General features: G+C 32.3%; 1 protein-coding gene across 2 annotated transcripts; it reads right to left on the bottom strand.

The window, feature by feature from the left end:
* Positions 1-9,479: 9,479 nt before the first annotated feature.
* BtbVII (BTB-protein-VII) lies at positions 9,480-20,719 on the bottom strand. Of its 2 annotated transcripts, XM_011641880.3 has the most exons (6): positions 20,248-20,719; positions 19,228-19,575; positions 18,787-19,140; positions 18,475-18,607; positions 12,168-12,754; positions 9,480-11,845 (listed from the first exon to the last, which is right to left on the bottom strand). In XM_011641880.3, the coding sequence occupies exons 2-6, from the start codon at positions 19,537-19,539 to the stop codon at positions 11,579-11,581; spliced, it is 1,653 nt and encodes a 550-aa protein (XP_011640182.1). In that variant the 5' UTR covers positions 19,540-19,575; positions 20,248-20,719; the 3' UTR covers positions 9,480-11,578. The 2 variants fall into 2 exon arrangements, with proteins under 2 accessions (XP_011640182.1, XP_011640183.1); XM_011641881.3 differs by lacking the exons at positions 9,480-11,845; positions 12,168-12,754 and adding an exon at positions 13,167-16,473 and having other exon boundaries at positions 20,248-20,711.
* Positions 20,720-21,117: the final 398 nt, after the last annotated feature.

The raw sequence follows: 21,117 nt of genomic DNA, 5'->3' as shown, positions 1-21,117 counted from the left end.
TTATCGATAATACAATGTTTTTCCATAAAATTTATTAGCGTTATAGAAATTTTAATAAAGAATAATTTTAATAAATTGTGTATTAAAAGCCAATATATAAAATCTAACATAAAACGTTTTGTCAGCTTAATTAATCTTATTTGCGTCTTTTTATAAAAAAAAATTATCATAACTATATTTAAATATTATGAAAAAAAGTTACCATCTTATTTTTCAAAAGTCGTCTCGTTTCTTTCAATTTGCCAAACATCACATGTATATTAATTTAACTGATAACTTCGCGAAGCTTCGTTTCTCATTTTTGCGGAATTAAATTTAGTCGAAGAGCGTCGAAAAAAGAATCGCGAGAAAATCGTAGGAAAATTGCGGGAGAGATATGCGAATATTTCCGTGAATCTCTTTCGATCCTTGGGCTCTAGGCTGTGCTGTAGCATTGTATAAAGCGCAAGCCTCGTCCTGTAGTAGGAGTCCTCCCTGCTCCTCCTCACCGCACTATTGACGGGAGTTTTAATAAAAGTACCCCCACCACAGGAAAGCGCGCTAAACGTCGCAGTAGAAGGACCTGGTAAGCGCGCGGAGCCAAGAAGATATTGGGTAAAGCAAAGATCGTAAGGACACTTAGAGACATCGGGGCCAGGCAGAAATTTTGGCCGAGAAAAATTCAGTCCAGCCCGAGAGTTGAAATAAAAAATAATTGCGATAAAACCGCAACCGATTAGATGAATATTTCATCGAATTTTAATCGTATCTTCAGAAAAATCATTGAACTAAAAGAGCCATCAATAATGATATGCCATGAATTGCAAATTTGATCTATAAATCTCGTTTTTTACTTGAGTAATTTTTCTTTGTAATTATACATTATTAATTTCTAATAAAAGAAAGAATGAATAAATAGGTAAATAAAAAAAAACCTAGTAGATTTTCGATATTTTAAAATTGCAATATTCATAAAGTATGAAAAAAAATTAAAAAAGAATTTTATTTCACATCACATAAATAAAATTTTAGTTAAATGTGGCAACTACAATTTTTCCATTAAAAAAGAAATTCTCCCAAATTTTATAAAAAAAAAAAATTTGTAACATATGCATAATATTTCTTAGTGTATGAGATAATATAAATACCGATAAATTCAGTGAACATTTTAGTTTAATATAAGGATTATAAATTATATCGGTCTCTTTTTTCTTTGCATTATAAAATGTACTTATCACATTTATTGATATAATGATAAATTGACTTGTGTCATATATATTACTAAAAAAAAAAATCTTGTAATTTTTTAATATATGACATGACTGTTTAATATAAATCTTGTGCACACAGCTGTTTTGTCTACCATATATCGATGGAATAATTATACGAACAGATTCATCTCGATCGGAACTAGCTAACAGTCACACAAAATTAAGAATATTGTGTGTGTGTGTGTGTGTGTGTGTGTGTGTGTATGTGTGTGTGTATTTATGTCCGTAAGCGGCAATGGGTCGATCAATTGCCAGAAAAGCTTTTTAAATTGTCACAAATGTTCAGGAAAATCATCGAAACTTTTTATTTTATATGTGTGTGTGTGTGTGTGTGTGTGTGTGTGTGTGTGTGTGTGTGTGTGTGTGTGTGTGTATGTGTGTTATATACGCATTTATATATATATAAAATAAAAATTTTCGATGATTTTCCTGCACATTTGTGACAATTTAAAAAGCTTTCCCGGCAATTGATCGGCCAATTGCCACTTATGGGAATAAATACACATATAACAAGCGGGTGTTTTCACATGTGGACGCATACGACTGCTCAACGATTTGAAAACGCAAATAGGAGTAACAGTAGGATTAAAACAGTTTGTGGTCAAACACAGAGAGGCTTCCTACATGAATGGTAGTAATGGCGGATCACTCGTGCGAAGAGCGCACCATACCTATTGTATAGAATCCGTGAGAGTAGGATTTATTTCTATGGGTTCGACGATGCGTTATAACAGTCGGTGTGCTCTGTCTCTCCTCAGGAAGGAAAGGGTAACGTCTCTAATGTCTATGATGTATGCTAGCCACACATCTATAAATCACATTCCATTAACAACACGTTATTCGGCCACACAAACTTTCTTTCAACGAATTTATCTATATATCATGCCTATTAGGCTAGACACAAAAGCAGAAAAATATCTAATGAAATGATTTTAATTTAAATAAATCAAAGGATTCTACAAAATTCTAATGTAAAATAAAACTCGTTGTGTCTATTATCTATCTTATAGAGAGATATAATCGTATAGAGGAAAGAATTAATACACAAGTATTTATTTATAGGAATATCAATGTTGCATAAGCATCTGTGAATAAAAAAAAAAAAAATTAAGAATTTGTTAGATTATATCACCTAAAAAAACTTAAAATACTTTATTTGTTGGTAAATATTATGTTGTTAAAAATTTTATATATTTTAATATATATTAGTTTAAGTATAAAATATGAAGATTACATTATATCTGTGTACATATTGTGATAATTAAAATAATCACCATGTCTACATCTACATCGTTTAAATAGAAGAATATTAAAAATGCATTTAAATAATAAAATGGTAAGAAACGCGCACGGAACGCATCGAGAAGAGTAACATTTACAAAATTACATATGTACTGTTCTTCTTAACTGTACGCTCGACTCACTCATTTAGCGTGTAACGATGTTTGTTTCAAGATTAATCTTGCCTCGGTCGGAGATGCATGACGGAAACACGAGCACGTGCATTCGGACGTACGATTTGACGTACCAGGCCGGTACTACAGCTAATCGATAGTAATGTCAATATTAAAACTGTGTAATAGCGCGTTAGTATTGCGAGGGTAATCGTCGCGACTTGTCAGCTGTGTCCACACGGTGCTTTACAGATTCCTAATGTCCCGTTCGAAGAGCTACGGGCAATTGATTTATTGACCTGCCGAGATATTACCGCATGACTTATCGCATCCGCAATTTCGTTACGGGACAGTTAACGTACGATAGCATTTTCAAGGTCCGTTTTTTTTTTACGCGCTGATAAAAGAAAGGTGCGCAAGGTTGATTCTCACATGTGATCGATATGTAATTACATTCTCATATGTATCTAAATATATCTCTTCGGCTATTTTTTTTTCTTCGTCTTTTTATTATTAAAGTAATTTGGATTTACTAAAAAGTACGCGAAACTGTAGGGTAAAATAAAATTAAAGGTAAAATAAAACCGCAATAAAAGAATATTAAAATTGTATATACTTTTTTAATTGATTATAAATATTGGTATCACATTTTATAAGGCTTGATTCTTCCTTGTTAATTCATAGAGAAAATAACATAGATTTTTGTAACTTAGTTTCAAAATAAAAAATACGAAATAATTTGTAAAAATTTGTAAAATTTTATCTTCAACTGTTGGAATGTCCTTTTCTTCGTTCCAAAAAAATTATTTGCTTCATGGAACGTGCATTTCTCTCGTGCGCTCTCTCTCTTTCTCTCTCTCTCTCTCTCTCTCTCTCTCTCTCTCTCTCTCTCTCTCTCTCTCTCCAATTTTGAGCTTTAAATGATTATGACTCAATAACATTACTCGATTTCTATATAGTGTCCGATTGCTTCTGCAAACGTCACGTGGACCGTGATTACAACTCTACGTTATTACAACTCTGTAATGAAACACCTTCGATCCGAAAATATATCCTCTATCGATCGCATGCATATGCATGCAGGACGCGTGGTGGGTGGACGGACGGTTGAGCACCCTTATCAAATATTCTCAATGCGCATGTCAGCTGATCGGGGGTGGAATATCAAAGGCGCCGTGGGCGGGGCTGCGAGGACTCGCATGGCTTCGCCGTCGCGAGGAGCCTCTTTTACTGTTCTTCGCGAACAATAACCTTTAACCTTATCTTACTTAAACGCCAGCTTGGCCCGAACTTCCGAATACAGATAAAGTTCATTCAATGTTAATGTTTCACGTAAATTAAGTGTCCTGTATCAGAGATAACATTTATTCATGGCCTCGCCTACGATTCTACGCTTCTATCAAAAAGCGTGCCTTCGTCAGGTTCTTCCTCACGTTCCAAGATATATTTCTTCCCTCATCCAGGAAATGCGGTATTTTATTTTATTGGTTTGTTAGGTGTTTTACTCAGATGTTATTATAGCAATATATATTTCGGGTAAGTGCTTGAGCACCGTTGCTTTAATATCTGTCCTTAAAGTGTTACTTAAGAAAATTAGAATCGGAAATATACAAATATTAATAATAATAGATATACTACATCAATTTTGATAACATTTAATAATTCAAATTGGGGGTATTAATTAATTTTAATAAGACATTTGCTTTTATATTCATTGTATATTAGCACAAGACATTTTAATTGGTAATAAATTAAAATAGGCTATCAGAACAAAAAACAGATTGCTTATGATTACCAAAATTTTGCTTTTTTTAAACATTTTCTTCAAAGAATTTCTATATTAGAGTTTCATCTTATTGTAAGTAAAAAGTAATTATAAAAGTAAGATTAAAGGTAATTATTTAACTTATTGTACTTATAAGAAAAAAATTGATTTAATATATTATGATATTAATAACTAATAAATATTACTATTATAATATTAATTTTTATACGATTTAGATATCTTAATTAGTCTTTTTATAAAAATATATTATAAATAGTTGTTACAATTTATAATTTTCTTTCTCGCAACTCACAACGAGGAACTATGATTAATTGAAATAAGAAAATCAATCAAAATCATTAACAACATAATTATATTCTTATATATTTCATAATATCTAGATGACATATTTATTTGTGATATTTTTGTGCTATTATTTTTCACACAGCCCTTCTTCTTGAGTAAAAAGCTTTCACGAAAAATAGCAGCATTTTGTATTCTCTTGCAAATGAGTTCTTTGTAGAGTTCTTTGTATAATATTTCTTTTGATACCCAAAGTCGTTTGGGTTATTTCGTTTGAGACCCAAAGTCTTTCACTTGCGAATCCTTTGTGTTAATTGTTATTATTAATATATTTGTCGCGTACAAAGCCTTCTATTTATAATTTCATATTTTCAAATAAATGTCTGTAATAATTTACACAACAAATTATTAATAATTCCATCTTTTTATTAATCGAATGAATATTTTCTGCTATTTAATTTTTATCTCGGAACAAGTTATTTTTGCATGACATCACGATGTTTGTTTTCGTTTGACGCTTTTGAAATTGCAGCTTGCTCCTTTTTCTACGGTGCATTGCATCACAATGCAGCGATATCGCTACGAGTTTCCGCCCTGCGTCTATACACTGGAGGAACAAAACGATGGGCAGGGATGAGAAAAAGGAAGGGCGAAACGCGAACCCTACGCTAGCATAATGCGATTATGCTATAAAGAGAGAAAGAGAGATGGAGAGAATAGGGAGAATTAAATATGACTTAAAAAAGCATTAAACTAATTCTCACGCGTACTTCTTAACTAGTTTGTGTGTTCAAAACTCTTTAATTTATATTAAATATTTATGTATCAGCTGATGCTCAAGTAATTCAAAAGTAGATCACTTTTAAGCATAGATACATAAAATCTGGAAGGCTCAGATAATCCTTCTCAATTAGTAATGCTAAAGTTCTTGTTAATACCTAGTGAAGTTCAAATTAGTATCGATTCGAACTATTTATATTTTGAAATTTATCGTTTTAAACACTTTCATTTAAAAGTTTCATGATCAATTTTGTTTAATATAATTTTATTTTCTTAAATCTGAACTTGTTTTTACATTAGTGTTTTCATAATTTAATAAAGATATATTAATTTAATTTATTTTAATTTAATTAACTAATATAGCTGTATTATAAAGATTGAAAAAATAGAACTAAAAGATACTTTAATTCATTAATTTTCCTCAACTAATAAATTTACAATTAACATCTCAATTATCATTTCACAGAAAAAAAATAATTTAAATGGTTGCATGTTTTTACTTGACAAAATTATTAATTTGCAAATTTTCGTTTTTGTTTGAGTGTTAACAATGCTAATATTGTTCCTCTTCAAACTAAACAATACTATTACATTTCTACAAAATAAAATTAACTAATTTTGATTAGCAGTTCCTTGTACATATTTACGCATAATTATAAATACAGTGAAACCTATAATATGAATTAACAATCGTAACATAAAATCATATAAATTACAATCACAATGACGGAAAAATAAAATCAATTAGGAAAACTAATAACTACGATTCATTTTAGGAATTATTCTTTTTAATCTTCGTACTTTTATAAATCTAATTCAAGGCTTGTAAAAAAAATTTAGTACTAAGTAAAACTTTAATACTAAAATTTGCTACTAAATTATAACCATTGCAATAATAATAATAATAATAATAATAATAATAATAATAATAATAATAATAATAATAATAATAATAATAATGAGACTCGGACATCCGCTTTAAAGCGTTTTGCCACCATATCGATGAGACATAAGCGTGCGGAAGACACGTGCAATACGTGTATCCGTCGGCTTTGCCACGGATCGCGTCTGTTTAATGCGCTCTCTCGCCCTAACAAGATTGACCTCCCACGAACCGCGTCCGTGCATCGAGGGGGGTTTTTCGCCAGCGATTAATCCGCGCGGTGACTTTTCGTTTCTATCGAGAGACAGAGAGAGAGAGAGAGAGAGAGAGAGAGAGAGAGAGAGAGAGAGAGAGAGAGAGAGAGGGGGGAGAGAAGGGCGAAAGCGAGAAGCCGGAGAGACGAGGGGTCCAGCTGTCGACGGGGCACCGGCTGCGCGTACAATATCGCCGTGGCTTTTGGGGGATCCAAGATGACGGCTCTTCCGTCTCGCGCGTTATGCGACGAGGGGTTACTGCCGTTACGACGGTGGCGGTGGCGTCAGCTTGCGCGCAGAAGAAACGGCTGACCCCATATCCCGCGGACGACCGTCACCGAGGAGACGACGACGCCGCCGGCGGTGGCGGCGGCCGACTCGGGGAAAAAGTCGACCCTCGCGAATTTATTGCGGGAGTAACGGTTCGCTTGAAGATTTGACGGCCGGGGAGAAGGGGGCCGACGGCGATACCTTCATCCCGCCGGGTGACCGGCTTCTAATTAATTCTAATTAATTATATATTATTCTTTTGTCATGACAATATAGTTGCAGTTTTGTCACGGGTCTACGGAACAAGGAAATCAGGAGAAAAATCGCTGAAAATAAATAATTATTTTATAAGTCATTTTATATGTGGGTGAAATAAATCGAACGCTGCATCAGTTCCGTTATTTTTGACTACGCTAGATTGTATCTTTTTTTGATTATCCAAAAGTGATTTCTTTACAAAAAAAAAAAGGATTAGTCTTAAATCAAGAAAAATATTATATAAAATATATTCTCAGATATAAACAAGAATATTATAATTTGAGATGATATTTTTCGCAATATATTCCCTGTGGGAGGAATAATAAAAGCGATTTTAATCAAGATATTTGACTATCGAATTGCTATAAAACCGCTACGTTGTAAATTTGTTAAAAATAGTACACGTGGTTGGTAATAATAAAAAATTATTGGAATTCATTTCACATGTAGAAACTTGACAATCAAGATACTGCTTGCCGAGGAATTGGCTATTTGTTTATTAACACATACTCAGTATATATCAATATATTGTTTATTATAATCTTCTTACAAATTTGAATCTTAATTGAATTTGTATTGAGCAAGTACTACTTTTGTTTAACTCAAGATCAAAAATTTTTTATATGAAGATTGTAATATTCTTGCTTATATAAGAAAATATTTATACTTGCATCAATATTAAAATTTTCCTAAGAAGATTATAATTATATTATATATTCTTGTTTATATATATAAAATATATAGTCTTGATTTAAGACTAGTTTTTTTTTGCTCAAGTCCTTCCTCAAGTTGTCTTCCGTGATATAACCACGTAAAAGAAAAAAAAAATTTGACGAGAAAAGCACACTTTGATAACAGCTTCTTTGGAAATATAAAATAATCGCAATTTTTAATAGTCATCTTTTTCAATCTAATAAGTCAAGTAATCTGTTAAACATTCGATATATAAAACAGAATGCGTGATTATATATTATTAGATAAATTCACCTAGACTAACAAGTTTGGAATCGGGAGACAATTAATCCGGCGTCGTTGTGTAATCTCACGTTATTTTATTTTAATTAATTTACGAATCTTCCAGGCTAAGATTTACATAAAAGATGAATAATCGGTACGACGCTTGCGCATATAATATACATCTGTAATGCCGAGAAAAATATATTGCACGTACTTTACATCTTCAACATCTTTACAATGTACAAAGTGCGCGAGCGCTGCACGAATGCCGCTCGCAAGGGGGTGTCGGGGAGGGGGGGAGGGGGGAAACGCAGGTCGCGGTAGAGATCCTCGCTTCGCTATCCGCCTCGCAAATCGTGATTTATCGAAACGGCCGGAACGAATCTCAGCCTAATCCATCACCACGACTTTCTCTCCCCGTGGAGAAAATCTTCGGTACGGTCACTTCTATGGGCCAGCCCGTTGTTCGCACGACACGTGTCGACACTTTCCGACCGCTCTTCCGCGATAAATGCACGAAACACATATAAAAAAATGCTCGAAATCTGAAATCGTGTAACAAATATTACCTGAATTTCAGATGAAAAATGATTCGATACAGAAGGAAAAGAAGCTAATACAAGAGAGCAGTGAGGCGCAATAGAAATATTGTTACTGTGCGAAAATTCGTGTTGAAATCAAAATTGTTTAGATACGAAATATTTCACGTCCTTTGCTTGCAAAGTGTAAATCTAAAGAGGTAAAAAGACAATAGAATGATATGTCATGAAAATATTTTTTCATAATAGCAATCATTCTTAATTTATAAGAAATAATTGTATCGATTATCAAGATCATAAAATTTCAGAAAAAAAAACAATTGCAATTTTTATCTGTTTGTAAACATCTTTTTCTAAGAAAAAAAATTTATATTTATAATTATTTGCGAGCACAATTAAACAATATACAGCATATGTGTGCTAATATTTTATCATATAACAACCATAGCAATTTCGATTTCAGAAAATTTTTGTTACATGTTAAATAAAAAATCTGGGATGCTAACACACACACACATATATATATATATATATGCAAATAGCAAAAATCTCACTTGTATTGCTTTTTTTAATTCTAAAATTCACGTGCAAAGAGAAGACTCACGCGCCCCGCTTTCGATTGATCGCGGAACGAACGGCGACAAATTTACACGAACGCATTAACGGCGGGGTGTCGTTACAGGTGGCAATAGGGGTGGCCCTGCGAATGGAAGGAAGTGATTTATAAGAGTACACCGAATTTCGATCGTTGCACGTGTGCTAAACCTCTCGTTTTAGCGAGCGCGTCGCGCCTATCTTTTGTTTTTTTTGTTTTTTTTGCAATTAATTTTTGCAATTCCATCTCGCAATTCATGGTCTCCAAAATTAGTGTCGGCGTGTCGCCATCGAGAAAAATTATTATCTCGATACATTTGTACACGAGGGAGACAGAGAGAAAAAGAGATGGAGACACAGTGTTAGGGAATTCTATTTTGAGATCATGCGGTGTAGCGTGATTGGACGAAAGATGGAAAATATTTCGAAAAATAATTAATTGTTAACATCAAATACGTTAATATTGAAAATCATGTGAAAAATATGCTTGAAGCTGAAATGTACATTTGCAATAAAATATACACAATACATTATTGTTTTTAAATATATATAAATATTCCAGAAAAATTATTCAGCAAATAAAAGTAAAATTGATATAAATTGACTTGATAAGGTTTGTTCCCAAATTGTAGTCGTTTCTATCGTAATAAATCTCGTAATAAATCTTGTCTTTAAAAAAATACAAAAAGATCAATGATAGATCGATCAACCTTATTCGAATGAGATAGAGATTTTTGAATAAAAAGTCAGCTGAATAATTTTTGTTGTACAAAAACTATATAATTCGCAAGCAAGCTCAAGTAAAAAAAAATATGTAAATTATTTGTATTACATTTACACTGAATTTATCTCTGAAATTATGTTTGCATATACAAGAAATATTCTATATAAAAACAATCAATTTAAAGTCATCAGTTTAGATTGTTTAGAATTTTTGTTAATAAACACTAATCGATAAAAAAAATATATATATAATAAAAAATATATATTTGTAAATTTATATATTTTATAATTAGTTTAAAAAAAATATTAAATATTTTTGTTACTTACATTAGTCAACAAGACTTATTTAACATAGATAACATTTTTTTTTTATTGTGCTGAATATATTATTAAAAAAGTTCAAATTCAACACATTTTTCAAGAAATTAATTAATTTTTTAATTTGTAAAAGTAATCAACATCGAACCATTGTTTTTCTTCCACACAATTCACATTTTTCTTTTTAGTTAGCATAGTAAAACATTTTCACTTTCCAGCTTCAAAGTCTAATGCATTGTTACCATTATAATGTATATCTGTACACAAACGTGGTAATAAATCTAACAGTTATCAATCATAAGAGAGAATCAAGAAAATAAAATCTATATTGAGATAAGTAATATACATAGTTTTTAGAAGTCAGTCTTGATTCTGAAGTTCTAGTGAAAGATTAAGTAGTATAGGAATAAAATAATTGTAAATTCTATATTTTTATATTATTTCCATTAATTTATATATTGGCTTATGTTTTAATATGTTCTTTGAAAATTATGATATGTAATGGCATATACAACTTTCTATTATTATTTTTATATTCACCATGTGCAAATTAGTTAAGGACATCCTATTTTTTCATTCATGATATAAAAAAAAGTTTAAATTCGTTGACTAATGTTATTTCTGTGATATTGTATTATTTAAATTGATTAATTTTTTTATAAAATTTTCTTAGTATACAAAAAATATAATTAATAATGATAAATAATAAAGTGCTGTGCCTTGCAATATTAATGCTTAATTATTTACATATTTTCCAAAGTAAGAGGTAGTCTTACATCCAATCTCAATACGTTATTCTTGTCAATTTTAGAAAATTGTGTGAAAAAAATGATGTATTAATTTTTCCATATTACATATTAAAGTTATTTTTTTTAATACTAATTTCAAAGTAATATCTTTGTCTGTGATAAAAGCGTACAACGTTCGTAAATCAGACTACGTAAAAATTATGTAAGAATAACAAGATCTCTCTTGTTGAAGAAAACTCAATACACACTGTTATAAATATTTGTAACATTGTCAAACTGCAATGATTTTATCTACTTTAACAATTATATAGATGCTGTAAATATATTATGAAAATATATCAAGTCATGAAATCTTGAAAAACGATATCAATCTGAATAACTCACCATTCATCGTGGTACGAGAGAAAAATAATGTCACACGTTGAACGATGAGTTTGTTACTCCGTCATCATCGCATTAAACCTTCACACATTTAAAGCGCATGCTTAACATCCGATAAGTAATCCGATAAGTAATTAAATGAGTGGAGGTAAAAGGGGAATTAAACGGAGCTAGTTTTTGGTAAGAGTTTTTGTTTGGAAATTAGTTCCCGATGCTGCTCGTGATACTCCTGAAAGCATGGCACGATACACAAATTGGTCTGGCATTCGGGACAATGATACTTGGTTTTCCTACGAAGTATCCTGCCATGGGCATCTATCGTATTCCAACAATGATTGCAACCTAAGGCAGGACCCTGACGCAACACTGGACAATGGCCTAATCGTTGATCTCCCGTGCTCTCACGAAACTCTCTGCTACTGCTCGTCTAATAAATAGATATTATATTTATTTAGTTTCCTTTGACTTAACTTAAGAGAAACTTTAGTGGATATTAACGGTTTGCTATTTTACATATAATGCACAAATTAAAGTTTCAATCATGGTAAATCCAATTTTTATTTTCAATTCTTATATATATATATATATATATATATATGTGTGTGTGTTATAAATTTAAATCACATTAATAGCAAAGCTCATAAGTGAGATGAACTTCCGGTAACTAAATGCTTTTGCGATAATTTTTTTTATTAAAATGTTTATTTAATTGATCTTAATCGTATGTACATATCACATTTGATATTTACCTGTGGTGATGAGGAAGTCCGTCGCAATTCTGTCGTTTTCACTCTCAGTCCACCAGAAGTACCGCCACCGCCGCCACCGATTTCCAAATCGGAGGTAGCCGAAGTCAAGGTTTCCTCACCGAACTCTTCCTCTGTCTTAAGAACAGGCGCCGGTTCGATCACTATCGAAGGACTTGTGGTCCTACCCGGCAGCTCCGGATGCGAATGCTGTCGGTGCATCCAATAAGTCCCAGACGTACTTGGTTGCTGGGTAGACAACAGCGGATGCGAGTGCTGCTTCGTGAGGTAGGACGGCTGGGGCACCGTTAACAAATTGGACGATGTCGTCACCGCCAGCAGATTCGACTGGCTGACCAGCATGGTGTGCGGTGGTGGCGATATACGCGATTCCTCGAAACTCCTCGACGTTCGGGGAAGATTTAGCGTCGGTGTGGCGAGATGAACGGAGGTAGAGACAATGTGCGGCGAAAGACTCGTTTCGCCATCCGGCGACAGGTGACTCGGTTCCTTCTTCACTCGCGGCTGTCTCATCAGCAGTCGAGGTCGAGTCCTCTTCGCTCCTGCTTGCGTCTGCTTGCTATGAGGAACTACAAAATAATAAAATAGACTTTATTTAGTCATGAAAAAGTCAATTCGTTATTAATATTTGCGCTCGGTAAATGCAAGGAAATCTTGGATTTACAACAGACTGATATTTCGTGGTAAAGATAAATTACTATATTCTAATATTAAACATTCTTCAATACCGAAAAAATACACCAAAAAAATTGGTAGTTGTATGTCAAGCCATTATTCTTTATAGTTTAGGGTAATGTTACGAAAATAATCATAATGACTATTGTGCTATAATCACTATAATCATTTTCTCTTTAGATAATTATCTTCGCAGAGAACTAAATGATTGATAATCATGACGACAATCACATAATATAAAATCAATTGCTCGTGTGAGCAATAAAGAAAAAAAAGGTTGTAAAACATTATAAAGAAGTACTCCCATTCTGTTGCAAATTGTTAGAATAATTTTTATTCCTTCTGAATTATTTTTTTTAATTGTTTATATAAGGGGTATAAATGCTTCTTAACAGTGCAATTAACAGCTAATTTTACTATATATTAAAAACTAATTTCTAGTTAAGTTAAATCATCCAAATGTGCATTTTTCGGTTTTCGCACAAAGCTTTGTCCTCACTCCGCTATGTAACTCAAAATTTATAGAAACAAAAGATAAAACATACAATTGCAAAATATCTTTTAAATTATTTTAAGCAATCGCATCTTTTTGTGCTCAATACATGCATTACTTTATTGTTCCGATAATTCAGTTATTAAATATGTAATAAAATATAACAAAAAAACTTGCTAAATTAGGAACATGAATCTTCCTAAAGTTCTACATTTATTTTACAATCAATGTTAAAAAATCATATTTGTTTTTATTTCAAGTACCTATTATAATATTTTACATGCTGGAGAAAATTAGATTAATAGTTATTACAAGTAAACATAACAGAAAAATGGATATCATAGATAAATAATGTACATATATTCATCAGTTATTTATATACTTGCACTTTCTCTAAAACTGACCATATCTCACATTAAATTTACATTTTACTATGAAATGATAAAACTATTTTCACGAGGTTTGATTTGGTTTGGGATATTTAATACATTGAATATATGATTGTATTTTTGTTTGTATCGTTCAACATACACATTTTCAATTATTTTTCGTACATTATTCAATGTACATTTTCAAAAGCAAATAGCTAAATACCATTCGTAAATACCTGGAAAAAATAATAATATTAAGAATAATACTTTATTATAATACGTAATAAAATATATCTCAATTTCTTGTATACAATATAAAATTGAATAAACTTCCAGGTATAGAAGCAAACATAAAAAAAAATTTATAATGCTTTTAATATATTTATCAACATAGCAACAATATATATATATATTATATATTTAATTGTAATACATGTATTGATAAATTATCTCCGTGTGTGCATAATTAGTCTCATATGATTCTCCGATGATCTGTACTAACACACGTGTGCAAATGCAGATAACTCAATTTATTATAATTATATGCTTCGTAATTTACTATTTACAAATGTTATACGTTGACTACGATGTTCAGTCAATAATAAACAGCAAAATTCATATTACTTCCAACATCACATTAGGTAAATAGTAAGCAGTAATAAGTTTTACTTATAATCTTAATAAAGTAATAGCATTAAATGGTAAAAATCACATCAATGGCTTGTCAATAGTAACAATGGCATCTCACAATGTACAAAAATCTAGAACACAGAACAAAAATCTAGCACTTAATTCGTAATTTGTAGTAGTGAATAAAAAATTTATCATAATGTGTGTATTTTGGATATAGTAACAGTTAATATAAAAAAAGTATATGAATACATAAAGTTTTGAAAAAATAGAAGAATTTAACGAATAAATATCCTAGAAATGTTGAAAGAAATCGAATATTAAAAATGAAATTAATATTACTGCCAAATATATCAAAGAGAAAAATAAACAGTAACAGTATCAAATATAACGCGAACTTTGTTATTAATTATAAACTGAACCTCGTATTCATAACTGATGCAATGGCATCATATGGTTTCATTACTACCAATACTGTAACATTCTAATTATCAAAGCAATGAAATTCGTTTCTACTGATACTGAAATCTTCATTCTAATTATAACGTGTAATGTCTGACAACACATAATCAAAAGTTAAAAATTACAGATAATCTGTTATAAATATCAGAAGTTACTAACATCATGTTGTCTAAATCTGCTCATTTATCACATAATAGACATTTAGTTTATAAATTGCGTATCAATAGAGAAAAATGGAGAAAAGATACATTTTATAAAAAAATATTTAGTTCAAAACAATATCAATGTATAGGATATATCAAAGCTATAACTCTTTTATATTTTAGATGATCTAAAAGATTTCTAATTTTTTTAGCAAAAAAATTTTATAAAAATATTACAATATAAAATTAAATTCAAACTTGTACATTTAAATTTCAAAATATACAATTATAATTATTATATATTATACATAATTACAATATAATTAAAATATAACGTATAAATTATGTTGTATAATTATAATGTAAAAAAACTCACGATTAATTACAGTAATTATTGCAATAACAATTTTTAACACAATTTTCGATAAAAATAAAAGTTCCAAATTTTTGAAATCGTCTAAAACGCAGGAATATCTGATAGATCCTATACAATATAAATTATATTTCAGTTTCAAAATATTTTTCAAAATTCAAATATAATAATATGAGTATAATAATATGAGTAAAATCGATAAGTATGTATAATCAGGCAGAAAGATATCTAAAAATTGAAACGTTCAATTCTTCAATGCCTTGCTTTTAACACCTCATTATTGACACAGGTAGTCACGATAGGTTCACTTGTACACAAGGAGCAGGAGAGGAAAGAAAGGAGGCGAGAAAAGTATATAATACTTCTCAATCTCGTCTATACAAGTGACTTTCCGGATAGGATACAGTTCACATGGTGTTATAATTAACGCCATGCAGATTGATCGGCATCGTGGAACTCGGTAACGTATAGTCCGTATGCCTATCAATATAACCACTCAGCATCGTGTGGGGACTATGGCTGGTCAGCATAGTGTGCGTGCTATGTGTGTTGTGTGTGCTGTGCGGAGTCGTAGGCGGGCCCATGGGCGTCGGACTTTGCGAGTTCATGGGCTGCGCTGGAGGTGCCGGTGGCGGCGAGGAATTAACCTCCTGCTTAACGCGAGACTTGAGGCTGGGCCGATTGTTCGGATAGCCGCGCTTCTTGTACTCGAGCCAGAGCGTTCGGTTGTTCACGCCGAACATCCTGGCGGCTTTGCAAAACCCTATACCACCGTAGCGCACGGCGTCGAGCGCACGTATAAAGTTCTCGTCTGCCTGCGGATTAGTCGAGCGTTTCCTCTTAATCGCAGTCTGCGGGCTGGCGCAGGGGCTCTGGCAGTTACTGGGGCACTGCGTCGATGGCGAGGGGCCACTCGACGACGCGTGCTGCAACGTCCCGTGGGAGGAGTTCGGATAGTTCGTCAAGGCGCAACTGGAACCAGTCGTGCTGGTACCAGAGTACTGATCGCTGATGGTCGAGGATGCTGTTATTTCGGGCGTCGTAAACGCCGACGACGCTTGGATCGACAGATTCGTTTGACACGAGGACAGAGCGAAACGTGTCGGATGATATGTGTGCTCCATAATAGTCCATTGTAATCCTGTAGAACAGACCGATTGATCTTTGGTCAGAGCACAGGAATTATCAACCTGCTTTGCGTTCACGCCAAAGGTAAAACTAAATGATAAAGTCAGAGAAAAAGAGACGAAAGAGAGAAAGAGAGAAAGAGAGAGAAAGAGAGAGAGAGAGAGAGAGAGAGAGAGAGAGAGAGAGAGAGAGAGAGAGAGAGAGAGAGAGAGAGAGTATAATATGATTGTAATATTACGAAATATTATAAAATAAATGGTAAGCAAAAAAATCAATTTTTCATTTATATTCAGATTTACTTCAACTAAAAATTACGAAAATCTCTCGTTTTTCCTTGATACAAATAATTAACATATTTCTATATAAAATTTAATTTTATCAATATATTACAATAAATACAATTTTAATTTAAAAAATGTAAATTTTATACAATTATATTGCGCTATCAATAACATAACTATGAATAATAACAAATAATGTCATATATTGGCATATCTGTTCATATTAAACAAGGCATACATAAAATAAAATCTAATAAAAAAGTTTAATCTATATGTAGAAAAACAATACTAAGCTAAAAGTAAGCGAAAAGATGATATTAAAGATATTAAAAATAAAATCCTGTGAAGAGACGATATATGAGCGTATTAAGTATGGAGTTGCGGCATGGCACAGATACATTTTTAAGCACATCATTGTTTATACTAATACTGAAATACGTGTACGGCATTTGTTACACTTATATAGGACAGAGTAAGGCACACATACACACTCCATTAATGTCAAGGGCCCGATATACCGTCCCTCCAGAAATATAATATACTTGTGTGCTATGTATCTGTGTACCATGGTGATCTTTCTTTCATGAATGAGAAACAATTTTTTCTTTGCACATTCGCATTATTAGAATTTCAATTCCTAAAATTTCGCTCTATTTTCATGTCAAACGTCTGTTGATTCTCCTTGTGCAATACATTTAAACGCATCTGTGCCAGCATATAATGTGTGTAACTTTCGCTTATCGACATGCAGTTTAAATACCCACGACAGTCAGTATGCATAATTCAAACAACAATTGTCGGAGAGATTTGCCTTAAAGGGGAGGTGTCATGCACTTTACTGATGCATTCTGCATGAATTTATAATGCACAGTCTGAAAAACTATATTATTAAATCTATAATTATTTGCTAATTATTCGAGCATGACATTTCCCATTAAATAAAAAATTGTATCTTCTTTTATATTATTACGTTTATGCATGGATTATTTATGCTACATTAACTAGTCTGTTATAATCAGCAAAATATTTATCTAATTTATCTTTAGAAAAATAAAAAAATTATATATATATGTATATCTATATATATTTCGAAAAAACATAAAAATAGTAATATTTTTTTTATTCTTACTTTTAATGCATATATCAATATTATATACATATTATCATTAAATTAAACTTTGTTATGTTAAATTTTTTTAATATAATTTTATTTGGCTTATCATCATGTATAAATCATACAGACAATATACTAGTTTTGTGCTTTAAATATATTTGATATACATTAAAGCTTCTTTTATATACAATTCACCTTTATGGAATAAAACTGATAATATAAACAGGACATTCTAAACAGGCAAATGATATCATATAAAAATAAGATTTAAAAAAATCACGTAAAATATTTAAACAAACATCCCTATGAAAAAAATAGTAATTTCCATCTATACAATAAGGAGCAATTTCAATAGCCATGTACAAAATTATGCATGCAGCATATAAAAAAAAGTAATAATTAAAAGTAATATTATTTGCATTCTTTATACATTAATTCCTAAAATATATTGATATTTTTGGTGCATGTAATATAACGTGTATAGTTTATATTATGATAAATAGTGCTAACCCTGAATATATATAACTCTCTCCCCCAGATATTTGTGAAGATTTATAAAATTTATATTATGTGGAGATTTATATTAAACCAACATAAAGCATATCTATTGATATCTTACCTTGATGGGTGGCAGGTGGTTGCGAAGAAACAGAACTTTGTCCAATATTTCCTGCTGATTGTTGACTTACATCTTGAATAGAACCATCACTTTGGGCTGGTGTATTAGCAGAACTAGTTTCCATATTACTCATCTAAAATATCATGAGTTATTGAAATATTATCATAAGTATATGATTCATATATCATGATATATGATTCATATATCATGAGTTATTTTGTTTGCAATATCTCCTGTTAATGCCTGCAGTTTGTTTAAGAATTAAGTATAAAATTGCAATCAAATAATATAAAAATAGTTGTTTTTACTTACAATTGATATTTGATCTTCATCAATACTGCCTTGAGATTCTGTGCTAGTATTCACTGGCCGCCTCAAATTCTCTCCACTTTCTTGCGATACAATGAGAGGTTCAGGTTTGACAATATTAGTAGCCACTAATGTGATTTCATTAATTTCTTCTGGTTTGTCACCAGAACCAGATGTTGAGCCTGTAGAAGATTTCCTTAATCTTTTCCTACGAAATGAGGGGGACAATGGAGATGGACTTGGTGAACAGGATTCACCACGATCTCCTCCGCCTGTTTCACTGCTTCCACTTGGCCATTTGGTCAATGATGCTGTATGCATTTCTGCAAGTCCTTTAATCTTTAAGCTTTCTGCCGTCTGTCAAATGAATAATATATTATTTATCATGATCTTTCAAATATAATATAAACAATTAAATTTCTCCAACGAAATGTTTTATTTTACCTTTATAATAGATGGCAATTGATCTTGAGATATGTTCACCTCCCCATAATACATAAAATCCACCATAATTTTAAGATCGGAAAACTTGATATCTTTGAGTATAACAATAGGATGCTGACAAGGATTCACTGTAAACAGTGACTGAAAATATGTACTGCATGCTGATAATACGACTTTGTGAGCCTGAATTTGTCTGCCTTCGGCAGCGAGAGTAACATCCACTAAAGTTTCATTGTTCAGCAAATTGGAAAAAACCGAAATAAAATTCGGTTGATGATTGTTCCACCGCAAACAGAACTGTTGCATAGACATTGTGGCGATGCAGGACAAATGCTTTATAATCTTTAACTGCAACATAAAAACGAAACATAGCTTATGTTATGCAAATACATGAATAACATAAATATCACAAATAATGCAACATGACAATACAAATGATCTTTCACAAGAAAATTGTCTCTGGATTTCACTTAATATGTAATTCATCAGAGATCAACTAGATAGTTTACTTTCTTCAAATTAAAAACAAGATATTTGAAATTGTGCATTATAAACTTATACAACATTCACAAGTCTTATTACGCAAAGTGATCTCATTGAATAAATGACAAAAGATCATTCTTCTCTGATCATCACAATTGCAGATAGACAATAAACAAAATTAAAGAAACAGCTCATGATGAGATGATACATATAACTATTCCACGGTTGATTCATCGAGAAAAGTTTCTCGGCAGAGGCAAAAACATGATGTGGGTGCGAAGTGTCACGCGAGACGACATGTTGCGCCGTCGAGGTACTACAAGCCTTGGCGATGCTGCCGATGTCGTTTGAGAAAACGACACAACAATAAACAATACAACGCTTGACAGATGCAGTTAGGAAGTGCTTCTCTTTCGCGCGTGATTGATGGCGAATAACGACGACGGTATTAATGATCGAATGATGATTGGCGATGACGCTGAGAGAGGAAAAAAGACACAAAGAAAAAAGGGAGCGAGGAGAGGAAGGAGTGCTCACTTCTGATCGCGATGCGTTTTGTTGTAGCGTCGTCGACGAAGGATCCACCGCATTCGCCGGTCTCGCTCAAGGGACGACGCACCTTGCCGCTGCCACCATGGACCCCGCGAAATTTTCCACAACAGACTGAGCGATGACGCTTGTGTAATTCACGAGTGACGTCATGGACGAGGGAGGAGGATTTACGCGACGACGACGCCGCGACCGCCGGGGGAGACGCGCGCGCGGACCTGAATTCCGCTACGCCGCGAGCGGATATCGCGACGGGCGTCACACACAGGCGCGTACAGAAACACGGGACACGCACGCACGCACGTACGCACGCACGCATGCACGACGCACGCAAATGAGCAGGCACGCACGTCACGCGGGAGGACTGCGTGCGATCGAAAAATTTCGCGAGATCTTATCAACGTGCGCCTCGCAAAATCCAACTTGATCAATATAGCGGCCGGCCGGCGCCGCCATCTGGCGAGCGATCCGCGCGAATGCGAACGCGCAGCGGTTTTTTGAAACCTGGTATGCATCCGGCGAGATTATTCTCGGCGTTACGTGAAATAGATTAGCTCAGATTAAAAATATTCGAGATAAGCATCATAAAGATTTAAGTAATTAAGTAATTAATAAAACACATCGCTCAAATGAAATTTTTATTATTTTTTTTTTTAAATTAAAAATAATAAAAATAAAACATCAAGGTTAGGAAATCGTCGTACATGGTAGAATAAAGTATGAAATAAAATAAATAATATCGATGTCTATGGATGTTATTTATATAAAAATAGTAATTTAGATTATTGAAGAGTCGATATTTTATTTTTTACCTTTATTAAATCATAATTATGGAAAATTCTTTCCATAATTAAAATA

The sequence above is a fragment of the Pogonomyrmex barbatus genome, unplaced genomic scaffold (genome assembly GCF_055798465.1).
Source record: "Pogonomyrmex barbatus isolate J1 unplaced genomic scaffold, ASM5579846v1 scaffold20, whole genome shotgun sequence".
Classification (NCBI taxonomy): Eukaryota; Metazoa; Arthropoda; class Insecta; order Hymenoptera; family Formicidae; genus Pogonomyrmex; species Pogonomyrmex barbatus.
The sequence above is the reverse complement of the archived record's forward strand: the minus strand, read 5'-3'. Positions and strand labels throughout refer to the sequence as shown.

Coding starts and splice junctions, on each gene's coding strand:
- BtbVII (XM_011641880.3), bottom strand. CDS start 19,539: ATGTCTATGCAACAGTTCTGTTTGCGGTGGAACAATCATCAACCGAAT. Junction 18,608..18,786: donor ATGAAGATCAAATATCAATT/GTAAGTAAAAAC, acceptor ATGATATTTTAG/ATGAGTAATATGGAAACTAG. Junction 12,755..18,474: donor ACCACCTGCCACCCATCAAG/GTAAGATATCAA, acceptor ATTATTTTGTAG/TTCCTCATAGCAAGCAGACG.